This window comes from Podarcis melisellensis, assembly GCF_964234715.1.
Source record: "Podarcis melisellensis genome assembly, chromosome: 7".
NCBI classification, from domain to species: domain Eukaryota; kingdom Metazoa; phylum Chordata; class Lepidosauria; order Squamata; family Lacertidae; genus Podarcis; species Podarcis melisellensis.
The window spans coordinates 44,723,391-44,750,087 of NC_138539.1; the positions used below are offsets into that span (position 1 = coordinate 44,723,391).

The 26,697-nt window shown below is 44.0% G+C and overlaps 1 protein-coding gene across 3 annotated transcripts; it reads left to right on the plus strand.

Annotated features, from left to right (window-relative positions):
- The first annotated feature begins 5,373 nt into the window (after nucleotides 1-5,373).
- On the plus strand, nucleotides 5,374-26,697 carry ANKRD29 (ankyrin repeat domain 29). 3 transcript variants are annotated; one of them, XM_081919189.1, is made up of 10 exons: nucleotides 5,374-5,729; nucleotides 9,369-9,479; nucleotides 9,956-10,054; nucleotides 13,090-13,188; nucleotides 17,641-17,739; nucleotides 18,734-18,832; nucleotides 21,962-22,210; nucleotides 24,246-24,341; nucleotides 24,917-25,015; nucleotides 26,284-26,697. In XM_081919189.1, the coding sequence occupies exons 1-10, from the start codon at nucleotides 5,694-5,696 to the stop codon at nucleotides 26,365-26,367; spliced, it is 1,071 nt and encodes a 356-aa protein (XP_081775315.1). In that variant the 5' UTR covers nucleotides 5,374-5,693; the 3' UTR covers nucleotides 26,368-26,697. The 3 variants fall into 3 exon arrangements, with proteins under 3 accessions (XP_081775315.1, XP_081775316.1, XP_081775317.1); XM_081919190.1 differs by having other exon boundaries at nucleotides 5,381-5,729; nucleotides 22,112-22,210; XM_081919191.1 differs by lacking the exons at nucleotides 5,374-5,729; nucleotides 9,369-9,479; nucleotides 9,956-10,054; ... (1 more) ...; nucleotides 17,641-17,739; nucleotides 18,734-18,832 and adding an exon at nucleotides 19,329-19,752.

Genomic DNA, 26,697 nt, shown 5'->3' on the forward strand with positions numbered 1-26,697 from the left:
ATTCTCATGTATATGATGGAAAGTGAGTCAAGCACCTTTTCACCCTATTCAGTGAATCCCATGATGTAACTGACAAGTTACTTAACAACAGGAAAATGGGAATGTGTGCTTTGTTGTACTGGTTTGGGGACCTCCAGTTCAGTGGCTCACTTTAAGTTGTGGCATCCGATTTAAATCTTATACGAGAACTTTCCAACGCAATATACAGTTAATGTGCATGACTCAATGCCACAGGATGAGTGATGGTCATATATTATAAAAGAACCAGGCTATTTATTGTGGAATTCATGCTATTTCGTGCAGAATGCTATTGGCAGCTAGTTAATGCCATATATCCACAACCTCTACAATATAGCAGGGGGGAAATTAACATGATAGGTCACTCAATTATTGATTTTAGTTCATGTACATTTACCATCAAGTATCCAGGACTGGTGATGCACAAAGCCAGAAGGCACATTCCTGTTTGATCGGAAGGAAAAGCTGTAAATGCAGTCTGTCAATATGACAACCAATCAATACAGAATAAAGCCCCATCTGCACTACACAGTACAGAGAGCTGCAATTCCCAGACTTCCTCTAGAAGTGGATTGTTAAAGCACTCTAAAAACTGTAGCTCTATGATGGCAATAAAAGTCTCCTAAAATCTCTCAACATACTTAAAAACTACAATTCCCAGTTTGAAGGAAGCCATGACTGCTTAAAGGAGTATGATACTGCTTTAAATGTCTTGTGCAGAGATGTTTAGGTATGGAACGAAGAGATTATCCCACTGATAAGTTACCTGTTGACGAGATAACAGTGACAGAAAATGCTGAGTGGCTGCTACATACTTCACACTGCAGCATTCTGCTGTGGACTGCAGTGGAATCTCCTTGAGTTAAAACTGCATGTATAGCTAAACGCTCTGGGAAAAGTATTTAATATGGCTGTAAATAATTTAAAGCACGCTTCAAAAGCTGTTTTACTTTGAGTCTGTAAGAGATGAGTGATTTTCATAAGATATTTCTAACACTCTTTGCTGCTTTGCTGGAGAGAAGAGTGCCCAGAATTCAATTAACTAAAGAGGAAGCAAAAGTTAATGAAAGGGCATGGCATTACTGGCCACAGGACACCATTTTAAAAATGTCAATGTGCGGATGCATGCGTTAAGAGTTCTCAGTCTTCATGATGCTTCTTTTGTCTCTAGATGTTAAATCCCAGGGCCTGCAGATTCATGCATGCATATATTTTTAAGACCCACCTTATTATTCTCTTTATTATATTTGTGTATTGCCCTTTATCCATAGATCTCAGGGCGGTTCACAACATTAAATTACAATATAAGAAACACAAATTGTAAGTTGCTTTAAACTGTTTTTAATATTGTGTTTTAATGTTGTAATCTGCCCTGGCACCTTAGGGTGAATGGTGGGTAATTAATAAATAATAATATTAAATTACGGATCTAGTATCTTGTGGCACTGCCAAAGAGCTTCATAGTTTTTTGTTGTTCTTACAAGCTGTTGTTGTTAAATGTATATTTACATGCATATACTCCAAGGCAAATATATAACACAATGAAAGCTCACAATACACTCCATGAGCAGAGAACATAGGCACTCAGTTTGGGGTATCAGCATGTAAAAGTCTGGAGGATGAACATCAGTGCCGCCCTTGGCTATATGCCTTCATTCCACAGTGGCACAATGAAAAACTGGATCTATTTTTACAGTGCAGTCTGTAGGCAAGGATGTTATTAGGCCGTCGGTCTGGGGCATCTAACTGTAAAAATCAGGATCTATGGAAGTTGGCATTTCAGATCTGTGTTTTAGCATCATAGCTGTTCCAAGCTAGTTGTTTTTTATTGTGCAATCCATGGGTATAGAATTGAGTTACTAATGCTCCAGTTGTAAAAGTCATGAGGTTTTATGTCTTAGCTCTCCATTCTTTTTACACCATTGGATTGAATATATTATTTGCATAGCACACTTTCTAGCATGGATGAAAGCTGTAATCAGATAGTGCATATACAAATTGTGAGGATTTGTGTCTCTGAATTTATACTGCAGCACTGCCACAAAGTAGTGGATCTGTGATTTGTATGGAATACTCTGAAGGCAAAATGGTGAGTTGAACCTTCAGGTTTCCAAGAGGTCCAAAGTTTAACTTCAGAGGATGCTGAGCCATGGTTAAATGCCATGAAGGCTGAACTTGATTCCTTAGAGAGGAACAAGACATGGGAACTAGTTCCAGGCCTGCCCTGGCCACAAAAGGTTTACAAAGTTTAGTTATTGCAAAAAAAAAAAAAAAATCAGTATTAATTTTATGCATTTTTTAATCACCATGGTATTTAACAATATTATCTCATGTCCTTTAGAGGAGAAATTGTGAATTGTAGAATTTTAAATATCTGTCATCATCCTTGGGTTCACTGAATTTTGTTTATAACACTCTTCCATTTTCTTCTAGTTGTGAGGGTGGGGGATGGGGACGGGCCTCACAAGTGGAGTAGCCTAGAGCCCCTCTTCATCTAAATCCGGCCCTGGCCCGCCCAGGTGCTTAGAAAATAAGATGGGCCTCTTTTCCAGAAATAAGCAAGCAAAGCTTTTCAAAGCATGGTTTGCATGCTGTTACAGTTAGAGGAGTCAGTTGCAAACTGCATTGGATAGGATGACCAAATGCAAAGTTGGTCTGTTTCTTAGTACCATTTATGTTGCATTCCATGGGCATGGATTGGAGTTATTGTTAGATGGTGGCTCTGACTGTAAAAATAATGAAGTTTTACGTCTTGGCTCTGCCTAGAACAGACTTTCAGTGGGCGTGGCTTGAAGGGCCTCAGCTTTTTTACCATAAACTTGGGTCTCCAGCTGGTTTTGTGGACTACAGTTCCCAAAAGCAGCTGGAGACCCAAGTTTGGTGGTAAAGAAGCTGAGGCCCTTCAAGCCACACCCACTGAAGGTCTATTTCTAGGCAAGTTTTGGAAAACCCTGATTGGGGGGACAGGCCAAGTATCCTGGGAACTGTAGTTTGTATACAATTCCCAGCACTCTTAACAAACTACCTTCCCCGGTATTCCTGGAATCCTTAATACAGCTTGTCTGCCTGGAGAGAGTGGGTGTGTGTGTGACCACACTTTCAGGCAGAATTTCCCCCGTGCTTCAGGACTCAAAGCTCTCGAAGAAGTAACCTTTTTTCAGCCTTTTCAAGAAATCCTAATAAAGGTATTGATCAGCTCACACAAGTGAAATTTGCACGTGCACACACCACGGCCAGTAGGCCTCCTTGCACTTTTTTTTTGCCTTCCTTCTGTCTACCCTCATTTAGGCGCAGAGCCAAATCTCTCGCTTGCAAAGTGCTGCTGCAACGTGCGACGCCCAGCACGAGCGCGCGCTTCTCAACGCCCGGCTGCATATCAATTCACCATAGTTGCTAGGTCAGCCGCTTGCGGTGTAACCTAAGCGGGCGAGGGAATTCTCCGAGGGGGCAATGATGAGAGGGCAAAGCGTGCAAGCTGCGAAGGAGAGCAGGCCTCGTGCTCCTGCTGCTGCTGCCTGGCTGGCTGGCAGACTGCCGCGGCTCTTACTCAGACGCCGGCTCGGGCGCGGTGCTGCTGCTGCTGCTGCCGCCGCCTGCAGCCCTGCAGCCAGCTCTGCTCCAGCGGCTCCGCAAGGCGAGCCAATGATCGCTGTCGTGCCGACGCCGGGGAAGGCCTGGGAAGGAAGTGCTGCTGGGGAAGCGATGCGGCTTCGCTGGGTTTGGCAGGCATGAACCGCTTGGGGGATCTCACCATGTCCTTCAAGGTAAGCTTTTCCCCAGCCGCGCTGCTCTTCGGCTTCTTCATCCTCTTCCAAGCGCTCCTGCGGCTGTGACCCGTTATCACTGCAGATGCCATGGCAGGCCTGCCTCTGGCTTTGCGGGGCAAGCTGGGCTCCTCTCTTTTCTCCTAAGCGCCAATGCATCTGGCGGGAAAGCCACTTCCGGGCATGCCCCAGGAGGTGGGGTTGCGGGCATCACGCCCACCCCACGTGAGCGGGGGCTGCGTTCAGCCCCCGCGAGAGCAAGGGAATCCCGGCCGTCCACGCCTCCCGGCCAGCCAATCGGCTGGCCGGGGGGGCGTGGCCTGCCCTATTTAGGGCCGGAGCGGAGGGGGCTCGCCCTCTCTTCTCCGGCTAGCCTCCAGGTTTTTCCAGCTGATCCGGTCGACGTTGGAGCCTCCTTTCTTTGGACACGTGGATCTTCAGCGCAGCAGGCGCGAATCTCTCCGGGGCCGAGCAGCCGATCGACCGGCGCATTTTAGTCACCCCGCAGTCCTTTTTTCAGGAGCACTGCGGAGCGCTCCTTTATTCTGAGCTGAAATCACTGGCGGGGAATTTTCTTCTTTGCCCGCTTGCGTGCTCCGTTTCAGCGCGGGCAAAAAGAGCTGAAATCACTTGGGTTCCGCTGGGGGGGGTGCTTATTCTCGTAGGTCTCCATCAGTGGAGGAAGGATCACGCATCGCTCCGCTGACCACGTGCGGCAGCTACACCGCCGATAGCCGCTGGGCTCCAGCAGCCGCCAGCCAGCTGATTACTCCGGGGCAGCCTCCCTCCCGCAACCTTCCTCCTTCGCTCCAGCCACACGGCTCTGCAGGGATTACCCTCACACCGCTCGGAACAGGTCGTATTGGGTTAAGGGGATTGAATTCGGCGGGAGGTTGAGCCACTGGTCCGTGGAGCGCGTTTATTCCTTGCTTGCCGTGTGGGCGCGTTCTTGGCTGTTGCGGGCTGCTTCTCTTGCGGGGTTGGGCTTTGGCCCAGAGGCTGCCCTTCGGCTCTCAGAGCTAGCAGTTGGCCCAGAGGCTGCCCTTCAGCTCTCAGAGCTAGCAGTTCGGGCACGGGCTGCTATTGTTTAGCGTTTGTGAGCGTCTGCGTCTGTGTGCGGGTCGGCTTTCGCTTCGTGTTTTCTTTCCCAGCCTTTAAGGGGAAGCCGCACTGTTGCTAGGTAACCATCTTGGGAACCACGTGGTTTGCGTTGCGGCCGCCATCTTAGGATAGGCAGCCACCCGGGGTTAAACGTCTTTTACGCTACGGTGTGTTTGGTTTTCTAGAACAGCTACTGGCAGCTACTAAGGCAGCTACTTGTTTCTTAGCTCCCTGGCGGGCAACTTTTCCGGCATAGGGGAATCGCGTGTGTTGGCAGACGTTAGGATTATTTCCTGGGGTAGCGTGAATACACGGCCAGTAGGCCTCCTTGCACTTTTTTTTTGCCTTCCTTCTGTCTACCCTCATTTAGGCGCAGAGCCAAATCTCTCGCTTGCAAAGTGCTGCTGCAACGTGCGACGCCCAGCACGAGCGCGCGCTTCTCAACGCCCGGCTGCATATCAATTCACCATAGTTGCTAGGTCAGCCGCTTGCGGTGTAACCTAAGCGGGCGAGGGAATTCTCCGAGGGGGCAATGATGAGAGGGCAAAGCGTGCAAGCTGCGAAGGAGAGCAGGCCTCGTGCTCCTGCTGCTGCTGCCTGGCTGGCTGGCAGACTGCCGCGGCTCTTACTCAGACGCCGGCTCGGGCGCGGTGCTGCTGCTGCTGCTGCCGCCGCCTGCAGCCCTGCAGCCAGCTCTGCTCCAGCGGCTCCGCAAGGCGAGCCAATGATCGCTGTCGTGCCGACGCCGGGGAAGGCCTGGGAAGGAAGTGCTGCTGGGGAAGCGATGCGGCTTCGCTGGGTTTGGCAGGCATGAACCGCTTGGGGGATCTCACCATGTCCTTCAAGGTAAGCTTTTCCCCAGCCGCGCTGCTCTTCGGCTTCTTCATCCTCTTCCAAGCGCTCCTGCGGCTGTGACCCGTTATCACTGCAGATGCCATGGCAGGCCTGCCTCTGGCTTTGCGGGGCAAGCTGGGCTCCTCTCTTTTCTCCTAAGCGCCAATGCATCTGGCGGGAACCAGGTGGCTGGCTAAAGCAATGTTTGCTTTTTATTAAACGGCGATCGGGGTGGGAGAGTGTTGAAAGGTTAAGCATGTGGAGTGTGGGCGAGGCATTCATTTTCAGGCTCGGTTTGAGACTGAGCTGCGGTGTGTGTGTGTTTTAAACTGAGCGGTGCCAAGAAGTGGTGCCGTCCACTTCAGGATGAAGCCCTTCACCCACTAATCCCAGATGTGCGAAGGCTGGCCATGTTGAGTGGTGAGGGAAAAGCTCTCTGTCCATGCACAAAAGCACTCCTCTTTTCTCCTGCTAACTATTGCACGTGCTGTGTGGCGGGTGAGACCTAGCATCAGAAACATGCCCTGTGTGGAGCAGTGTTGGAGGAGGCGTTTTCTTCACAACGCAGACATAACACGTCCGAGGGTGCTGTATAGAGAAAAGAGTTTGCGCTGCATTATTTGTGTATTTATTATTAATATTCCTGATACTTTTTGCCTCAGAAGTAATTCAGGAAGTCTCAAGGCAGCTCACAGCAAAACCAACACACACTGAAAAAATAATAGTTTTAACATAGCAATTATATTAATTTCAGTTTGCGTGCATCCAAGCACCTGCTGAAACAAGTTGGCTTCTGCCATTGGTCAGAATGCAAGGAACAAGGAGCCAAGCTGGCCTCCCTCCACAGAGCATTGCATATTTTACATGGCACAACCAATAAGGCCCTCTCTCTTGTACCTTTTATGTCTGCCCACCCCCACTTTTGCTCACTATTATATTGTATGAAATTTGAGGCTGTGTTATACAAGGGGGTGCTGTCAAACTTCCTGCCCCCAGTCACATATTGAAAAAACAAGTTGAAACTGTTGCGCTGCATAGCCTTGCCCCATGCTTTCGACATGTGTACTGGCTATAGGATTCCCTATCTGAGTGAGATCCCTGGGACATTTCCACCAATAGTTTCTCCACTGGCTGGCAGTGGCTCTCACATGTCTCAGGCAGGGATCTGTCCCGCTCCTTGTTACTTAATCCTTTTAGCTGGAAATTCTGAGTAATAGTTATGAAAAATGAAGGTGATGCTTGTCAGTTGTTCCTACTTGGTTATGCTGTTTGGTCAGAGAGGGCGTGTTATCGTACTAGGGTGGTAATAAATTAAGATAGGCCGGACTTCAAGGATTGCAGTAAGAAGCCTAAATCCACATAATTCACCCAAGTACATAAAAGAGAGGAGGATTATAACTCATCAGAAAACAGGTGACAATTGATAAACAGAAATGTTCACCTGAAAGTGTGCTCATTGGTCTCTATATTATGCAGTTCACGTACAGTGGTACCTCGGGTTACATACGCTTCAGGTTACAGACTCCACTAACCCAGAAATATTACCTTGGGTTAAGAACTTTGCTTCAGGATGAGAACAGAAATTGTGCTCTGGTACCGCGGCAGCAGCAGGAGGCCCCATTAGCTAAAGTGGTGCTTCAGGTTAAGAACAGTTTCAGGTTAAGAATGGACCTCCAGAACGAATTAAGTACTTAACCTGAGGTACCACTGTATTCTTGTTTCTTTAAACAGATACTTTCAAGTTTGATGCTGTTTGCAAATATTTAATATTTTTCTTCATCCTGCATCTTACTGCAGAACATTTTGTTCATTTGTATGATTGTGTGTTTTTATGAGCGCTTATTATTGGAGTGCTGGAAAGCTAAAGTGCACAAGCTTCCAAAGAAGAAGAAAAAACAAGCACAATGACAGAAAGATATGAAGCTTTTTGTAGGGAATGACATAGTAGTTTGAATTCAGAGAAAATAAGTAGTTGGATTTTCCTCAGGAAATGGGCAACATCTCAACATTCCCCTAAAAACAACAATTATGTCATCTGGAGAGGATCTATCTTTTCCTTATGCCCTTTGTTAAGCTTTTACCCAGATATAATTTTATTATTTTTGGTTGGTTGGTTGATTAAAATCGACATAAATTTGTATAGGAGTAAAACAATAGAAACCGCCCCCCCCACCTCTGTTTTTGGAGAAGATGCACATGTGTCACATCCAGCTCCATTTTAGAAGAAGCATTCCCTCCTGGGTAGAAGAAGAAGAGGGTTTCCTCTTCTAAGGTGACACCTGCCATGTATTGTAATTGTAATCTTTAAAACATCTAATCTGTTTTGTGATTCACAAGCAACAACTTTATAATTGATTAAAACATTTTAAATGAGTCACTGCACTGAATATCTGAATATTTAAAACCTAGCCCTTTGGAATTCATGGCCATGGTCTTGAGGCAAACAGGGTGCAGTGGAATTGCATTGTTCCTTCTCTATGTTGCCACTTGGCTAACTATGACTCTGCCTCATTTTAGCCATTCCACCAGCATGACAATGTAGCTTGTGTTTCTCTAGCATACCAGGGTGTTGGTTCTGCAAGATTTTATGCCCCCTTAGCTGCTGTATGAAGGACACAGATGGTGCTGTGGTCTAAACCACAGAGCCTAGGACTTGCTGATCAGAAGGTTGGTGGTTCAAATCCCCACAATGGGGTGAGATCCCGTTGCTCGGTCACAGCTCCTGCCCACCTAGCAGTTCGAAAGCATGTCAAAGTGCAAGTAGATAAATAGGTACTGCTCTGGTGGGAAGGTAAACAGCGTTTCCGTGCACTGCTCTGGTTCGCCAGAAGCATCTTAGTCATGCTGGCCACATGACCCGGAAGCTGTACTCCCTCGGCCAGTAAAGCGAGATGAGCGCCGCAACCCCAGAGTCATTCGCGACTGGACCTAACAGTCAGGGGTACCTTTACCTTTAGCTGTTGTATATTGAATATAGGGTTTTGCCCTAAAAACTATTATTGTGTGCTTGTTTCACAGTGGTCTGATCCCTTTCTGTTCTGATGCATATCTTATCCACCCTTTTGTGACCAAGGGTGACCAAGGGTGAGCCAGGTTGGTGTGCTTTGTGTGGTCTTTCTAGAGCAGAGCTTTCCAAACTTTTCATGTTGGTGACACGCTTTTTAGACATGCACAATTTCACGACACAGCAATTCAGTTTTGCATGATTTCGCGACAGAGTGATTCAGTTTTATTATCAAAGTAGAGGTTATGCTAACCCCTTTCCAGGCCCAGGAGGAGCCTGGGGACCGTTCGCGTGACACACCTACACACTGCAGCCAATACATTAACGTGTCACGACACACAGTTTGGAAAGCTATGTTCTAGAGCATAAAATAATGACTCTATGCTTGCATTAGTGTGTAGGCCCAATACCCACAGGGTACGAAGGTGTTCTTCGAGAGTCAAATGGGTGGAGAGCAGCTTTCCTTTGCGGAACAGCTGTGCTTCTGTTAACCACTTAAGAAAACAAAGCAGAGAACATGCACTGTTAAAAGCAAAGGACCCTTGCCAGGAAAGAAGAAAAAAGATCCCTAGTAGCAAGACTTCACAGATATCCCCACGTTTGTCCAGAATAATCTGATTTTTGTTGCATTTTGGTTTTGTTAACAGAAGGAGACACCACTTGCAAATGCTGCGTTTTGGGCTGCAAGGAAAGGAAACTTGGCACTTCTCCAGCTGCTATTGAACAGTGGGCGTGTGGATGTGGACTGCAAAGACAGCGTAAGGACTTTGTGCATGACAGGAACAGATGATTTGCATCTGTTTGCATAATCTGGTCTAGCGGGAGAGTGGGGAAACTTGACATGAATGCATTATTTTCTTCATATTGAGTGTGCTCAAAAGCAGGAGTCAAACAACACGTTACATGGCAGTTACATGACTGGGACTCCCATTGCACTTTTATTTTTCTTAAAAAGCAGTTTGCACACCTTCCAACAGTTTGCAGACCCTCCAACACATTTCAGCAGAAAATCGAGATTCACTGATCTGGAGTGCTGGGATTCATTTTGCACAGAAGCCATAAACCCTAGCATCCTCTTGTGCTCAAAGTATGGGAATCACAAAGCATTTTGCGTGTGCCAAAAGGCCTTCCCTTCTCTATTGAGCAGGTGCAGAGAAATTATATACAGCCTTCAGGTTTGCATGGCTTTCTATCCTATTTTTAAGATAATTAGTTTGTATTTCTTTATGCCCAGCTTGGTTCAACAACGCTTATGGTAGCCTCGTACTATGGTCACAAAGAATGCGTTCGAGAATTGGTGCTGCAAGGAGCTGATATCAACCTTCAGAGAGAGGTACGGTAGAATTCTTAATTTTAAAAGGGATTGCAAGAAAGACTGGGCCAAAATGCGAGATTCAAGACCTATTTTATTGTGAGAACTTGTGGCTGTACGCAATGAGTGACATATATGCGGTCAGCAAGTTTGGGTCCTGGTTAGTAGATACCGCTAAGGGCCCCCAAAGATGAGCAATAGGATATCACAATGCCCTAGTTAGTACGATCAGTTCCTGATGTAATAAGCCATGGTATGCGTTGTGTACTTGTATACAGTCCCTATGCAAAAAAAACCCACAAAAAGCAAGCCAGGAAGCTCAAATTAACCATAGATTTCCATTTCATATAAGCCAGGAACAACATTGATGGCTTCTAAAGAAGAGGATTAGGAAGTCAACTTTCATTTAATTTAAAGTTGGCTTTTGAATCCTGGCTTGTTTAGAATCCACCTTAAGTTTGCACTTAACAGGAAACTCAGATTAACTGCAGCTTCCTGGTTTATTTCTTCACTTGTGGGGAGCTAGCAAGAGCAAAGTGGGTAGCTGGAGGTGCATGAAGGTCATACATAACCTAGCCAATTAAGCCAGGATTAAATTGTGTAAACACGGCTAGTATCTTTGACTGATGACAGAACACAGAAATGAGTCAGAATAGTGGAGTTGATATTTTGAATTTCCTTGGTTACTTGCAACCAGGATATCAATCTCTTGCTGTAGGGTTGTCAGCCTCTTATCTGGCTTCTGTACAAGCAGGAGACATCATTTGCCATTAAACAGCAAGCAGTGTAGTTCAACTCAGACTTGGCCTGACAATTGGAGGTTGCTATTCTCCCGGGATGGTGCTTCTAATCCCCCTCCATCATTATAGCATTTTAATCAACTTCTTTCCTAACAGCCTTTGAAGTGCCTGTCTCAAAAGGACTACAGGATATAGTGACAACCACATCCTCATTTTAACATATCCTGTTTCTATGCACAGCTTTTAATTGCAGCTCTCACTGTTGCCTTTTAAACTCAGAGAGAAAGTTAATCACCAGTGAAAGTTGCCACCTTTTCCATGGTGCGGCTCCTCTGTTTTGCACAGCTGTAGGGATGTAGGTGGCGCTGTGATTTAACCACAGAGGCTAGGACTTGCCAATCAGAAGGTCGGCGGTTTGAATCCCTGCGACGGGGTGAGCCTCCGTTGCTCGGTCCCAGCTCCTGCCAACCTAGCAGTTTGAAAGCACGTCAAAGTGCAAGTAGATAAATAGGTACCGCTCTGGCAGGAAGGTAAACGGCGTTTCCATGCGCTGCTCTGGTTCGCCAGAAGTGGCTTAGTCATGCTGGCCACATGACCTGGAAGCTGTACACCGGCTCCCTCGGCCAATAAAGCGAGATGAGCGCCGCAACCCCAGAGTCGGTCACGACTGGCCCTAATGGTCAGGGGTCCCTTTACCTTTACCTATGACAGGCAGAAATGCAACAGGTGGAGATTTTCTTATCAAGGCATCTCAGCACTGGGAAAGGCTTCATACATTAAATTTTTACCTGTCATGCAGATATTAAATGCACAGATACCTTATGAGAAGAAGGAGTGGCAAGCTTGATTTGGTGATATCAGAATTCCCTCCAGTAGCAAATAAGTGGTTTGTCTAGGCCTGCGTTAGAATTATTCAAAAACTTAGCATCTTGATAGTGCACCAGGAGCCTGGAGTCATTTTTTCCTGATAACAGAAAACAGGTATATGTCTAAAGAATGACACAATTCTCATCTGTTTACAAAATATGTGTGTATACCTGTCTTGGTTACCTAAAATTAGGATAGTGATCCCTTTGATGACATCTGCAAATTGCAACATCTACCAGATCTACTGGTGGATAATAGGAGTTTTCCTAGATGAATTTAAAGATGGTTAGAATTGCTTTAGAAGTTGCTGGTATGAGGCTTTCATCCAACAAAGCCCTTAATGTATGTGAGCAGCTCCATTATCTCAGTGTACTTAAGCATCTGATAAAGAGCCCTAGGAGAATAAAGCTAGCATGTCCACTTGACCTAACTCTGAGAATCTCGTTTGAAGTGTTCCTTCAACAAGGGGAAGGCATAGCAACAGATCTCGCTAAACTTATTTTAATGTATCCCTTTTCAGGTACAGATGACCGGTTTGCCATATGGTTGCATGCATGCTTTTGTAGCTAACCACTTGTTAAACAGTTTAATGTATTTGTTCCTAGAGCCAGTGTGGTGTAGTGGTTAAGAGCGGTGGACTCGTAATCTGGTGAACCAGGTTCGCTTCCCCGCTCCTCCACATGCAGCTGCTGGGTGACCTTGGTCTAGTCACACTCCTCTGAAGTCTCTCAGCCCCACTCACCTTACAGAGTGTTTGTTGTGGGGGAGGAAGGGAAAGGAGATTGTTAGCCGCTTTGAGACTCCTTAGGGTAGTGATAAAGCGGGATATCAAATCCAAACTCTTCTAGATAACTTGGGATTGTGGTTTAAAACAAATTCTAGAATGGTTATAATACAACATCAAATCATGGGTTATGAAACTGGCTTCAGAAGCTCTCCCCACTGCCATGCAGGAGGAGAAAGAGGGAGGGGGAAGCGTGCAACCCAAGTCATGTGCACATAGCACTAACTAAACCATGATTTAACATTATGTGTATACTAGGCCGCTGCCTTCCTTTTCCCTCACAGCTGTGTTACAGAAATTTAACAGGTTGTTTTCTCAGTTGTTCTATCCCCAAGCTATGAAAAGTAGTGTCTTGAATTTCGGCTTTGTTACTCATTTTGAAAGTTTAATTTTTTTTTTTAAGTGTTGGCGGGGAGTGATGGGAGTTGTAGTCCAATACAACTGGAGGGCACTATGGTTGGTGAAGGCTGTGCTGGAATCTTCCAGAATAGAATCATGTGGGAATGTTTTAACTGAAGAGCAGCTGCTGCTAGATATGAGAATTTGGATTTGCACATTTCAAGCATTACCAACTTTAAAATAAGGTTTTAAAAGACATTGTTATGTAGATTAAATGAAATGTACTTACATACCTAATCCATGGGCTTTATGTTTCTCTTTTTCAGTCTGGTGCCACTGCCCTGTTCTTTGCTGCACAACAAGGTCACAATGATATCGTGAAGTTTCTCTTTGAGTATGGAGCCTCCACAGAATTTAAAACCAAAGTAAGAGATTGTGCTTGGCTTTAACACCACGATGATGAATTTTGGCAGGCAGGGATTTGGCATGGAGAGCAAGCGAGAGGCCCATGATATAATTTTGCTTCTTGCCACACAGTTCTCTGGCAGGACATACTCTCGGCTCAGGCTTTTACTGCTCCATTTTCATTGTATAAGTGCTGCTCCATTTCCTAATAATTTTTACTCTTTCCGTTGCAAAAGGGCAGAACCAGAGCTGACCAGATTGGTTGTCTCTTTTATGCTACCCAGTGGTGTGAAGTCAAGAAGCAATATCTAAAATGGGGAAAAAGAAAGACAGAAAGAGGCCACTCTGCTTGGAAGTCAAGTTGTATGGAATTTACAGCTGCAGGCACTCAGGCAGCTGGATTTTCTTGAAAAGATGCTGTCATTTCATGTTTAACATGACAGGAGTAGCTACTGTATACCTGCCAAGATAAGACTAAATAACTCATGTGCTTTAGGCTGTCAGATGACCGTGGCCTGAATTGTGAAAGAACTGACTCCTTTCTGTAGTCAATGCCACCTGCACAACTGCTTTAGGCAAAATCTGTTTCTTTGTGCTAGCATGAAATCACCTATGGCTCATGCAAAATGCACTCGTCTCACCTTCACCTTTTCTACTCTTGCGCTATATTCTTCATATTAGGGAAGAGTTGAATGTAGGGCAATTTTCCCATCAACTTTTGCCGTTGACCACCTGTTAAAACAATTTCTCACTGAATTTAACTGAACGGAAGCAAACAAAGCACGGAAGTGCACAGATTTGGAAGAGATCTTAGAGTGCTAAGGAAGGACAGATCCACAGAACTGAAACACCAGTTCCTGTCCTTAGTTTTATGGGATTTAAGAGTCTGTGGCTGTGTTAGTATCGGAAACAAGGGTGGTATCCAATTAAGTTTTACTTAGAGTAGACTCATTAAAATTAATGGACCTAACTTAGTCATGTCTGTTAATTTCAGTGGTTCTCCTCAGAGTAAAACTTAGCTGCATACTACCGAATGACACTATTCCAGCCTAGTGCACAAATCCGTGTTGACCTTGTTTTGTTACAATTATTTACTTCTGGAGTTCTTTCCCTCACCCTCACCAAAACCTTGTTTTTTATTTATTTCATACATGTAGGCAACCAAAGCTGAGGCACTGGCCCAGCTTGAACATCACACAATAATTTAGCATGATGAGAATGAGCCTAGCTGAGCCTTTGGCTCTGCTGTGGTGCAAGGAGGAGTTTGGAAGCTTTTTCTTCACCCCCCCCCTTTATTAACCACAGCTTGTTGTGTTATCCGAACCTCTCAAATAGTGGATGATCATAATTATGAAGCTGGCTTGTTTCAGCAAACTAGCTAAGGTTAGCCACGGTTTAGAGTCCAGATCTAATGTAAAAGCAGGAAATTTATCGAACTCTGCAGAGAGGAAAATGCACGAGTTCCTCCTTGCAAACGTTTGCCCTGGAAGATCAAAAGCAAGAGAGATGAGAATTGTGCGTATTTCTTTTCAGAACTTAATGTAATATGAAAATCTATAATAAATCAGCCAGTGCCAGTGAGAGAGAGGGAGAGAGTGAAAGGGAGCACTCTCTCACATTAAGGCACGCATGGTATTTTTGCTATTTATATACCGCTTAATTATCCAAGGACTTAAGTGGTGTACATAAGGTAAGTGGTGTACATAAGGATGTAGCCTTCTGCATTCATGTGGCTGGGTAGGTAGTCAGGAGAGATTGGCTTTTGCTTTCCTTCCAGATTGCACAGTAACACGGCAGTGGCAATATTCCGAAGTAGGGGGCGGGGGGGGGGGGACTGCAGCAGGGAACCAAAAAAATTAGAGAGCATGCACAGCTCTTTGTAGCACATTGCACTGCCTGTTGGTTTGTTAAAAAAAAGAAAGAAAGCATTTTGCAATAGCTGGAACCCATTGTCATTACTGTCGTGAAATGCACAGCATCAGCAATATGATTTCTGCCTTGGCTTTTCTGGTTTGAAAAGACCTCGCATGCGTAACGCCAGCATTATGCAAAAGTCTCTGCTTTGATTTGCTGATGTGCAATTGTGCCAGGATGGTTTTCATTTCTCGGAATTTCCAGCGTATTTGCCAGAGACAGCTTCTAATTCCCTACAGATGTAGCCAAAATTGATCCAGAGTTAACATAAACAACTGCATCCAGTACAAAAAAATGATGAGGAATGTGAAACACCTTCCCTAGGAAGCAGTGCTTGTCATTACTTTTTAGATGAGGAGGAGTAGAGAAATGTCTTAAGTGTAGGAATGAGCATTCATCCTGATTTGCCTGCAGGGTGTTTTATACATTTTCCAGTTAATCGTTTGTTCATTTCACACTTTTCAGTACCAGCTTCCTGTCCAGAAAATGGTCTGTTTCTTTTTTTAAAGTGGATTTGTTACAGACCTCAGTACCTCTGTGGGAGCAAGTTGCTCACTGGCAGCTCTCCGTGGTGCTACAACTACCAGCCTTCTTCACCTCTGGGAACTTGGTAGAAATGGGTCAAAACAGCTCTTTCCTTTGCTGACAGACCAGCTGAACCGTTTCCATCTCAGTCAACTTTAAGAATGTTTTTACCTCCCCCCATGCTTTTTTCCTTTTGTGTCATGTTTGCATGGAATATCCTCTTTGTAAAATTCATCTGCAAACCATGCTTTGAGGCTTTGCAGCTGGAGAGCTGGATAAAAATGTGTCAAATAAATAACACCCCCCTCCCACTGCTTACCTCTTTTACGTCTGCCCTGTCAGTAATGTCACTTTTCTCTCAGCTAGGCTTCAAAAGCCCTGCTAAGAGAAAAAGTAAAAAAGGAGACTTCCTGGAAATACACAACCAGGGAGCAGGATGGCCCACTTCATCTGACCTGCTTTCTCTTTTAATTGTGCCTCCCAGTTCCCAACTGCATGATGTGTGAAAGGGCAGGCCTTACTTCAAGAAACTGACACAGTTTTGTTTTACATGACATCCCATAGAATTGTAGAGTTGGAAGGGACCCTGAGGATCATCTAGTCTAACTGACTGCAATGCAGGAATAGGCCAGTACAGGAATCAAATGTGTGATCTTGGTGTTATCAGCACCACACTTTAACCAATTGAGCTAACATGTTGGCAGGGGTGGGGGCTGACTTTTGTAACAAAAAAAATGTTGGGATCCAGTGCTAGTGATTTTAAGGAAGTCTGTAGTAATCAGTGCTTTTTTTCTAAAAAAAAAAATGTTTATGGGTACTCTCATTTTACTACTCATACATTTAATGCTATTTTATCTATTGATTGGTTTTACCTTGTGGGCTTATAGCCAAATAAAGTATTATCTATCTATCTACTCATACATTGAAATACTGCCCCTCAATGAGGCCGAATTTAGATTCACAAAATGTTTAGGGGTATGTTTGTTATTTATACCCTGCCCTTCTGGCTGGGTTTCCTCAGCAACTCTGGGTGGCTTACAACATAACTAAAACCATAATAAAAACATCAGTCCTTAAAAACTTATCTAAATAGGGCTGCCTTCAGATGTCTTCTAAAAGTCTGATAGTTGTTTATTTCCTTGACATCTGAAGGGAAGGTGTAGATACTAAACTTCATGAATGACTGTAATTGAGAAGTCATAATGTCATAGCCAGTATATTAGGGCCTGTGGCTTTGCAGCAAGACCATTAAAGTCCAAGAAGAAGAAAGCCAAGTTCATGCTGGAAAAAAGAAGAAAAGTGCTTTCCTGTTTTAAGAGACCCTGGATATCAAATCCTTGGATGGGGAATGTTGCTGGAAACTATAAGTGACAGCTGTTTGAAGTAATATAGTGTGGACAAGTTATCAGAAAAAGCCATGTTCAGAATTTCACGTTTTAGGCATATGGGAATTATGTGTTGTTCAGTGGTGGGGTTGATAGCCACATACAGGGACAGTTTCCATTCACTGTGAACTAAACAGGGTCGCTTCCAACTCTACAGTTCTATGATTCTTTGAATATTTACTTAAGCCTTCAACAGGATACACTTATTCCTCCCAAAGTTCTTGTTCCAAGGCCAGGGCTTAAATGTCGTGACACGTTAGTGTGTCAGCTGCAGTATGTAGGTGTGTTGTGAGAACGCTCCCCACACTCCTCCAGGGGATGGAAAGGGGTTAGTTTAACCTCTGGCTTGATAGTAAAACTGAATTACTGTGTCGTGAAATGATGTGAAAATGAATTACAGTGTCGTGAAATTACGCATGTCTAAAAAGTGTGTCACCAACATGAAAAGTTTGGAAAGCTCTGGCATAAATTCTGCCACTGCCAGCAGTTTCCCCTGGCATTATCTGCAGAACTTCCGTTTGATTTCTTCATTGCTATTATTGTATCGTATTGAAATGCAAGACGTAGGTGGTATTCTACAGCCTTTGTCTTTTCCCCTTCACTTATGTCTATTTTGTACCTTCTTTTTACTCCCCCACCCCTTTGCAGGATGGAGGCACTGCTCTGTTAGCTGCGTGTCAGTACGGGCACATGAGAGTGGTGGAAACATTGCTGAAACACGGTGCCAACGTTCACGATCAGCTTTATGTGAGTTTACTTGGAGTTGGCCTTCAGCCATTCTGACCCTCCCTTTCCCCTGGAATGTTCAAGGTTTAAGGAAACCTTTCCGGGGTTCATTTTTTCTGTTAATGAGAAAGCAGAGTGCTCTGGAACTAGTGTTTCTGTGCTACTTTACGTGCTGGAAAGGAGTTGGTGGAAAATTCAATGCCAGCCCCTCCTTACACTTTGAGCCATTCTACACATTACACAGAATGAGAAGGCAAAATTATAAGCTGTACGTGTTTAATATTGCACATGGAGATTGGGAATAATGGAAGCTGCCTTTTATGAAGTTTCCCTGCAGAGAGTTCTCTTGTGCCCAGGAGAGGGGCAGCTACTTCAAACAGCTCTTTTGAGAAACACTTAAAGGCAGCCCTCCATGCTGGAACTGGAATGTGGTGACTGCCTTAAAGCGCTGTTTGAAGCATCTCACATACTTCTCCTGCGAGTCGGTGGGTGGCAGCAGGGGAGAGGGTGGTAGAGATTCTCCTTTCCCACCTGCTCTTGCTGCTGCCCACCTGGTCGTAGGAGAAGCATGTGTGCTGCTTCAAATAGCACTTTTGGATAGGATATGAAATATGTAATGCATTTTAAAGCAATGATTGAAAGGAAGTTGTTCTTAAAACCAAAAATCTGATCAGCTTCTGTTGCTCAGCAGCACTCGCAAAGGACTTCCACAAGAGGCAGACTTCAAATGCACATTTGCTGGAACCATTACTCAGAAAGCACCAGGGTTTATTGTTTAATCTTTAAATTGATTACATGAAAGACTGGAAGCAGACTAATTAAAGAGCAAGCTTGCTTTTTGCATTCATCAATGCTGCAGAAATGTATCGGTAGTTATGAAAAACATACTTCAGTATATAAGCAGTCTTGCTATGCTTGTGGGCTAATGGAGGAAAGAAAGAGTTCAATGGTTCTGTTAAGAAATCTTTTTTTGCCATCTTAAAAGCTAATTAAATATTTTATTTAAAAAATTAAGGACGGAGCTACTTCCCTTTTCCTGGCTGCCCAAGGTGGTTACCTGGATTTAATTCGGCTATTGCTGTCTTCTGGAGCAAAGGTCAACCAGCCAAGGCAGGTAATGTTCAGCATTGTTAAGACACAGACAATGTTTGTTACCCTCCCTTATTTATTTTTAAGATTGATACTGCCTAGATTTTCCCCTTCATGTGTTCATATGCTAAGACTAACCAGCTGTGCCTTGGTGCTGACTACATTCCAGTTATTGGTGTGCCTTTGATATGGAAGTTAATATTTGATCAAATTTGGATACATGTGCTGCTGTTGGGTTTTCTATACAGACTGCCGAGGTTGTAGTTTAACTTCCTCTAATACTTGGCATTTCTGGTTATGCATTCTTACTTAGATTATAGGTATTTCCTTGAATCTGTCCCGTGGAACAGTTGAAGGAGGTATGTGTGCCATGGAATCCTTAGAGGACACAAAAGTCAGAAAGTTAGTTAAGAAATCTGTTCTATCTCCCCAACAAGACCAGAACAGCTGCAAGGGGTGGAAAACCCCAGGCATGTGGACCATATGTGGTCCTCCTGGGCTTTGCCTGGCCCTAAGCCATGCTCCCTGCTCTGGCTGCACCTTTTCACTGACCCTTTTCTGTGCCCATCATGAGTGCCTTTGCCCGGCTGGGCCTTTGACAGTTGCCTGTCAACTGTGGATAATATGCCTGTTGCTTGAGCATGGAAGCTTCTGGGCGTATACATGCGAAAAAGCCTCTTCACTTTCAGGGCTCTGGGATGTAACATTTCCCCACCCATTTTTGGCTTTGGCCCTGCCCACCACTGGCATGGGGACCAAGGAAGGTTCCCCGTGAGGGACTGTAGCTCTTGGGTTCAAAGAGGATCCCTACTAACAGGAAATCCCCAGTGCCACAGAAATCCGGCTGAAGTCCAGAGCCACCTACTGATTGAACTATATTGCATCAGAGGTTATTTTCTACCAAGAGTAGATGAAGGTGTACATGCGGGAAATTGCAGGTTCTGGGTAAGTCGGTTCCTTAAGCATTTACATTCACAGGTTGCTGATAACAAGCATGAACTCAAGTGATGTGGCTTCTCATTTGGTATTTCCAGGCACACAAAGCCACAATTAACTATAGGATGTGTAAAAATCTTGTTAGCATCCTGTGTTTCCTTATTGCTATAACATAAGAAGAACCCTCCTGGATCAGGCCAAAGGCCTATCTCATCCAGCATCCTGTTCTCACAGGCCAACCAATTCCCCATGAGAAATTTACAAGCTGGACCTAAGCGCAACAGCACTCTGTTCTCCTGCAGGTTCCAACCACTGAACCATACTGCCTCCGCAAGTGGCGTTAGAACATAGCCATTGTGGCTGGTAACCACTGATAGCCTTGTTCTCCATTCATTTGTCTACTCTTCTTGAAAGCCCTCTAAATCTTGTGGGAATGAATTCCGTAGTTTGCACTGTGTGAAGAAATTTCTTTCTTTTGTCATTATTGAATCTCTTTAACATTAAGCCTCACTTTGATTGACTGTATCTGAACTTTTTCCAGTCCACAGTATCCTTTTTGAGGGAACCAGAACTGTATGCACTATTTATTGCCTTGTTCCTCATGTGTTTTTGGAATTTCTGCTGCTATCATTATGCTCTTTTCATTTTGCACCAGCCTGTCCACAGGGTTTCAGTTGCTTCCAACAAAAAATAATTGTTTATTATGAGACCTTTTTATTGGATACTACTACCTTGATAAACAGGGCCCAAAGCAATCTAGTCCACAAGTAACCCTGTCACCTCCTCAGTTGGCAGATCTACTGTTGACTCAGAAGGTTATGACCTGAACTAACAGGTTTGCTGCAGTTGAGTCTTCTAAGGTTACTAGTTCTAGGAAACACTGACACCTTGTGACACTGAACTGTTTACAGGAAATGAGATAAGATAATAAATGTTGCAGTCCTATACATATCTATTCAGTGGGACTTAGTCCTGGATAATTGTGTACAGGCCTGCATCCTAAGTGCCTTGTTTGGTTCCCACTAAGGTCCATGAAAGCCTTTGCATTTTTTCTTTGTATTAATATTTGCCGGCATCAGTCTGTCTCAGAAAACAGTGGAAGAGTGTGGCTTTGTGGGTAAAGTCAAACAGCTGGAGAGTTACAGTGCCTGCTGTGGCAGCAGAGACATGTTTTATTGCAGTTGGGGCAGATGAAGGTGTTTGCTTTTGCTGCTATAGGTGCACCATGGCATTTCTTCTCTCTGCATTCCTCATCACTGAACATATCAAGAAATAAGCATTTCAAACCTTCTCCAGTTCTACCATTTGATATTCAAGAAACCTTGGTGACACCATCCACAAACCAATATTTTTTTCCAACCCATGGTTGAAAACATACACAAGCTAACCACAAAATTTAACTGCTGCACAGCATGGTCACTAGTAGAAAACAAAGAGCAATTTCCTTTCTGAAATACAGTGGTACCTTGGGTTACATTCGCTTCAGGTTACAGACTCCGCTAACCCAGAAATAGTACCTCAGGTTAAGAACTTTGCTTCAGGATGAGAACAGAAAACGCGTGGTGGCGGCGCAGCAGCAGCAGGAGGCCCCATTAGCTAAAGTGGTGCTTCAGGTTAAGAACAGTTTCAGGTTAAGTACTTAACCTGAGGTACCACTGTACAGAGTTTTAAATTTGCATCCTGTATAAGCTACAGGTATAAAGAAGCGCATTTCTTATCTCAGCAGAATTATATATTCTATGGTTGCAAAACTCTTTGGGTTTTTTAAAAAAGAAGAAGATGCAAGGCTTTTGTAAACTGAATTGGGCACAGGAAGTAAAACTCAAGAAGCTCCTCTCCCTCAGCCTTGTTTTTCCACTTCAGCACTGTTTAAACTGTTTATTTTTGTTTAAAAAGAGTCCTTCAAAATAATACAGAACTACACTTCATGACCTGATAACAAACAAAATAGACTCTTGTCTGCGTTAAGCTTTAGGAGGAACCAGTACTTCCTGCTTCTTAAGCTTTGGTATAGCATCTGATAATAATTAAGGCATTTAAAACAGAGAAAATACTGTTTGTTATACAGCATACTGTTTTCATCTTATTAAGTTATTGAACATTTCATTTGCACTGTTCAAACTTTTATTCAGCCACAAGGACATGCTGAAATATATAGATTCTGTTTGCCTGTTTGCATTCCCTGAATGCTGAGCTGAACACGATGTCCCTTCTCCAGGGGAAAACAGGTTTTCATCAAGGATTCAAGTTCATTTTGTCCTTGAGTTCCAGCCAGAATCTTGTGGTGAGCTGCCAGAGCTGTTCAGCGTGCTGCCTGTATCAAACTGATGGGTCCTGTTTTGCATGTTATTTCGTCTTCTTCTTAAAGGATGGGACAGCTCCATTGTGGATAGCCTCTCAGATGGGTCACAGTGAGGTAGTGCGAGTGATGCTGCTCCGAGGAGCAGAACGAGATGCTACAAGGAGTGTGAGTAGCTGCCTTTTGTTTTGGGGGCTTTATATTAGAAGAAAAGGAGTCAACAGTTCTCTGTGATATGGTGGACAGGAGTAGGGAGCCTGTTTGTTGTTGGAGTCCACCTCCCATTAGCTACAACCAGCATGGCCAGTCATCAGAAATTATGGGAGCTGGTGTTTAGCAACCTATGGAGGGCTACATGTTTCCCACCCATATTCTAGAATATCTCATTGGTGTGCTGTGGCAGTCAGTACTGCAGAATAGGTTGGCTAGCATCCCTCTCAATTATGTCTCATTGCAAGGGGCATTTTACAACAGAAGGAACAGCTTCTTCTGTTTCCAAGTTGGAGATGTTTTACAAAACCAGAGCACAGAAACATACTTAAGAAAAAAGCCAATCCCTTTCCTCTTGGTAATAAAAGTGTAAATTAAACAGTTAACCTCTATCTCTGAGTGGTCCCTGTCACTGTCTGCCATGTTACTAAGAAAAATTTGGTAGGTCAGTAGCGACAAAGATGTAGTGCTCAGATCCACTTGGTTATTTGTTATTTCTCAATAGATTACACAGCATGGCCTTGGCATTGAAGGCAAGTTTGAGGGCTGACGTATTTTGGAGGCTCAGTTTAAGATCAAGGATAATCTGTATCTAAAGAACCTCTTATCAAATGTTGCATGCCCAGTAGAGTTCTTTTTCTTGAGCACTAGCCCTCTGTGGTAACTGATAGATTTCAAAATAAAGTAAAGCCCACTGGACATACAGTTCACTCAAATGAGTAGAATATAATAGATTAGGATTATTCTTGTTTAGTAAACCACCAACTCTTCGCCATTATTATTACTTTTCTTATGCACCAGCAGGTCCCGGGTGGATTACAATTTTAGAATTAAAAACAGTTAAAACAAATGACAATCACAGGAAAAGGGTGGGAAATGACTTCATAGTTTATGTATCTGTGTGATGTGTACATTTGTGAATTTCACATTTTTAGGTATGTCCTTAAAACCACTTAGTTTTACATCTATAAATGCAATGTGCGTACTGTTCCTTTGGTCATAGCAGCCATTGTGGTGGTGGTGGGGAGAGCTGCAGACTGCCCTCCTGACACCAGCATTGCTACAGCTTACCTGTACAGGGTAAAGCAGCAGTGGCAAAATTGAGGCTGTGTAGTTGCACCAGGGGAAACACCATATTCGCCCCAGACTCAATGCTGCCTTGTAACAATCCTGGTGTCAACAGGGTAGCTGCCCAATTGCAAGCAGAGCTGGTTCCATAAAAAGAAGGAAAAGGTAGTAGCAATTCTCCCTTTCTCCTCTTCAGTCTTACTTAATATTTATTTTGCTGCTGCTTAAGCAGTGGCAAGGCCCTCCACCTCCCCGCTCCAAGGTCCTACCTTGAGTGAAGCATTCTGGGCATGCTGGCACTGCTATGGTTTGCTGCTGCCGAAGCCCTATTTAGAGGGAAATTGTACAGTAATTCTAAACCTTTTCCGAATAATTTTAGGTAGTAAACTGCAGCAGGGGCACGGAGTCTCAGCCATCGCTCCTAGAATGCTTTACTCCAAGGAATGCTTTGCCCCTGAACCTTTCTTGAGAGAGGCAGGGAGCGAGGAGGCGGAGGGCTTTTGATGGCAGCAAGCATGTCATGCTATACCAGGGAAGGCAAGCCCAAGTTAACCAGCCTCACCACCTGAGCCAATTGCTTCAGTTTGCTGAGTGGCGATGCTAGCTAAGTTCAATAGGACCTATTCCTAGATTAAGTGACTATAGGGTCACAGTCTAGGAATGTTTCAATGACAATATTTTTAAGCATTGAAATCTGCAAACCTAGGGTATGGATGTCATAAAAGCACTGCTGCTGCATGCAGTAAGGGCTTCATGTACAGTAAGGACACTCAAAGCCTGCTTATGGGAGAAATAACATGCTCTAAATGGGTTATAATGAACGGGAGGACCCTTCCCTTATGAATTCTATACAAGGACAAGTCTAAAACAGGACAAATGGTCATCTTCAATTCATGTTTCTTCTCTCTCCTCCTTTCTTTTGTAGGATGGCACAACTGCTTTACTTAAAGCTGCAAACAAAGGATATAGTGATGTTATAGAGGAATTGCTTAAATTCTCTCCTACGCTTGGTTTATTGAAGGCAAGTACTGAGAAAATATTTAGGATGCTCGGAACCATAGTTCTCTTGGATGCTGTGGGAGCTCTCACGAATTTCAGTGGGACTCTCACAGAAGATTGCTCAGTTTGACTCAAAATCCTAAGTTATTTCAAATATTTTTCTAATATAGAGATATTAATATAAATCAGAGCAGGGTCCTGGGTCTTTTCCCTATTACGTATGCCAGGCTTCCTCAAACTCGGCCCTCCAGATGTTTTGAGACTACAATTCCCATCATCCCTGACCACTGGTCCTGCTAGCTAGGGATTGTGGGAGTTGTAGGCCAAAAACATCTGGAGGGCTGAGTTTGCGGAAGCCTAACATATGCCATGTCTCAAACTCAGGTGGGTTAAAGTCTTCTTATGCCCACCCATCTGTTGGAAATAGTTGGAAAAGACTGCTACCAACTCTGCCAAAACCCTTCCTGCATTACTGTTAAGAGACCTGAGATTTAAAAGTTGTTGTTGTTGTTGTTGTTGTTATTATTATTATTATTATTATTATTATTAGCAATATCATCTGCATATAGATATATTTTATGTTTTTGTTTATACTAGAATGGAACATCAGCTCTCCATGCAGCTGTTCTTGGGGGCAGCGCTAAAGCAGTAGCACTACTCATAGAAGCAGGAGCAGATCCGCTCCTTAGGAACAAGGTAGTGTGCTTTTGTTTTAAGATTGTCAGACCTTTGAAACTGTTAGGAAAGTCTCAGTCTTTGCATGAATCTCTTTGTAGAAATTCTTAGTAATTTTAGCCTGAAGTTTTACATTAGGAACAAAAACAGAGAATAAATGTCGTATATTTCCATGTCGTATATTTCCATTAGAGGGCAGCACACTCTTGGGGAAAATTGTTTGCGTCAACCACATTCATCCCACAAGGTAATTCTGTTACCTGTTGCAGCAAAATCATCCTAGTTTCAACTGGCACCTTTAAAGACTAATAAATCTGTTTGGGCATAAGGTTTTCTGGACATTTCTGTCATTACAGAATTGCACCACCGCCTCTTCTAAATTTACTGGAGCCTCCACATTATACTAGAATACAAATCTGTGTAGACCGATATAGTATTTTTCCTCCTCAGGGGAAGCCCAAAGTCAGTTCATTACAGATCTAGTTTAAATGCTACTGAAGCCTGAATGTAAATTTGAGTGTCAGCTGATCCTGCTCTCATGAGTGCCAAAGACAGTAATCATGATTTTATTGGAAAGAAATCTATGTTTAATAGTCATTCATCCCTGCAGCATAGCATATAGAGCAAGGATGAGGAACATGTGGCCTTCCAGATGTTGCTGAACACCAGCTCTGACCATTGCTCAAGCTGGCTGGGATTGATGGGAGTTGGAATACAAGGTGAGGATGGCCACAGGTTCACCATATCGTAGAACCTTTTTGACTCATTTTCTTTCAACTTAAAAGCCAGAAAACAAAAGGCAATAACTTGCACTCCTTGAGTGTCTTGATGTGCTCCTTGAAGCAGAATCGCTGCCCTGCAGCAGCCCAGGGAAGTCACTAGAATATGATGGGGTAGCTTGCTGAAGACCCCTTTGGATCTGCCCTAGGGATGGGAAGTGCAGAGTCCTGCAAATGGCATTGGCCCTAGCCTCAGTCGCCATGGTCAGTGGTCAGGGATGTAGTCGAGCAACAAGCAGAGGACCACGTTAGCCACCCTAATCTAAGTAGTTCATCACAAGCCAACTTCGAATTACAGTCCCTGTTAAACAAGCCTGCTGAAAGGCTCAGTAATACAGCATTGGTATATTTTCTGATGAGAAGTGCATGAGTCCACAGTTGAATGTAGCTCAGTGCAGAATGTTGAATGCCAATGCTCCTTTGGGTGATGTTCCTTGAAGTCTGCTGCATGAGAACCAGATGGTGAAAGTCCTTTCTCTGGTTTCCAACCAACTTGTGTCTTGTTTCCAGAAAAATGAATTGCCTTCAGATTTAACAAAAAACGAGCGCATCCTACGGCTTCTGCAGACCAGAGAAAAGCACCGAAAGAGCTAATACAGCTTTGCGTCTAAAGAGAGAGCCAATGAGCCCTGCCCATATTCGCCCTCAAGCAAAGCTAGTTATCCTGCAGAACTGGAAATGTTTTGCTGAGACTCAAGCAACATGCCCTGACTCTTCCTCTGTGAACAAGGTTAGGGTTCTCCATGGAGTGGCACTGCTAAGGTCCTAACACTACTGCACTCACCAGATTTTTGTCTCTGGCTTCAGATGCAGGCAAGACTGGGTCGCTAAGTGGCTTTCCTGAATAAAGTCTTTTTCTGTTCCAGAGAAATATTCCTTTGCTGTAGCATTATCTGTTCCTTGAAGTAAACCTCCTGTTTCTTA

What these genes read in the sequence shown, in the direction of transcription:
- ANKRD29 (XM_081919189.1), top strand. Translation starts at nt 5,694, where the DNA reads ATGAACCGCTTGGGGGATCTCACCATGTCCTTCAAG. An exon ending in ATGTGGACTGCAAAGACAGC is followed by an intron (nt 9,480 to 9,955) that starts GTAAGGACTTTG and finishes CTTTATGCCCAG; the next exon opens with CTTGGTTCAACAACGCTTAT. An exon ending in CTACGCTTGGTTTATTGAAG is followed by an intron (nt 24,342 to 24,916) that starts GCAAGTACTGAG and finishes TGTTTATACTAG; the next exon opens with AATGGAACATCAGCTCTCCA.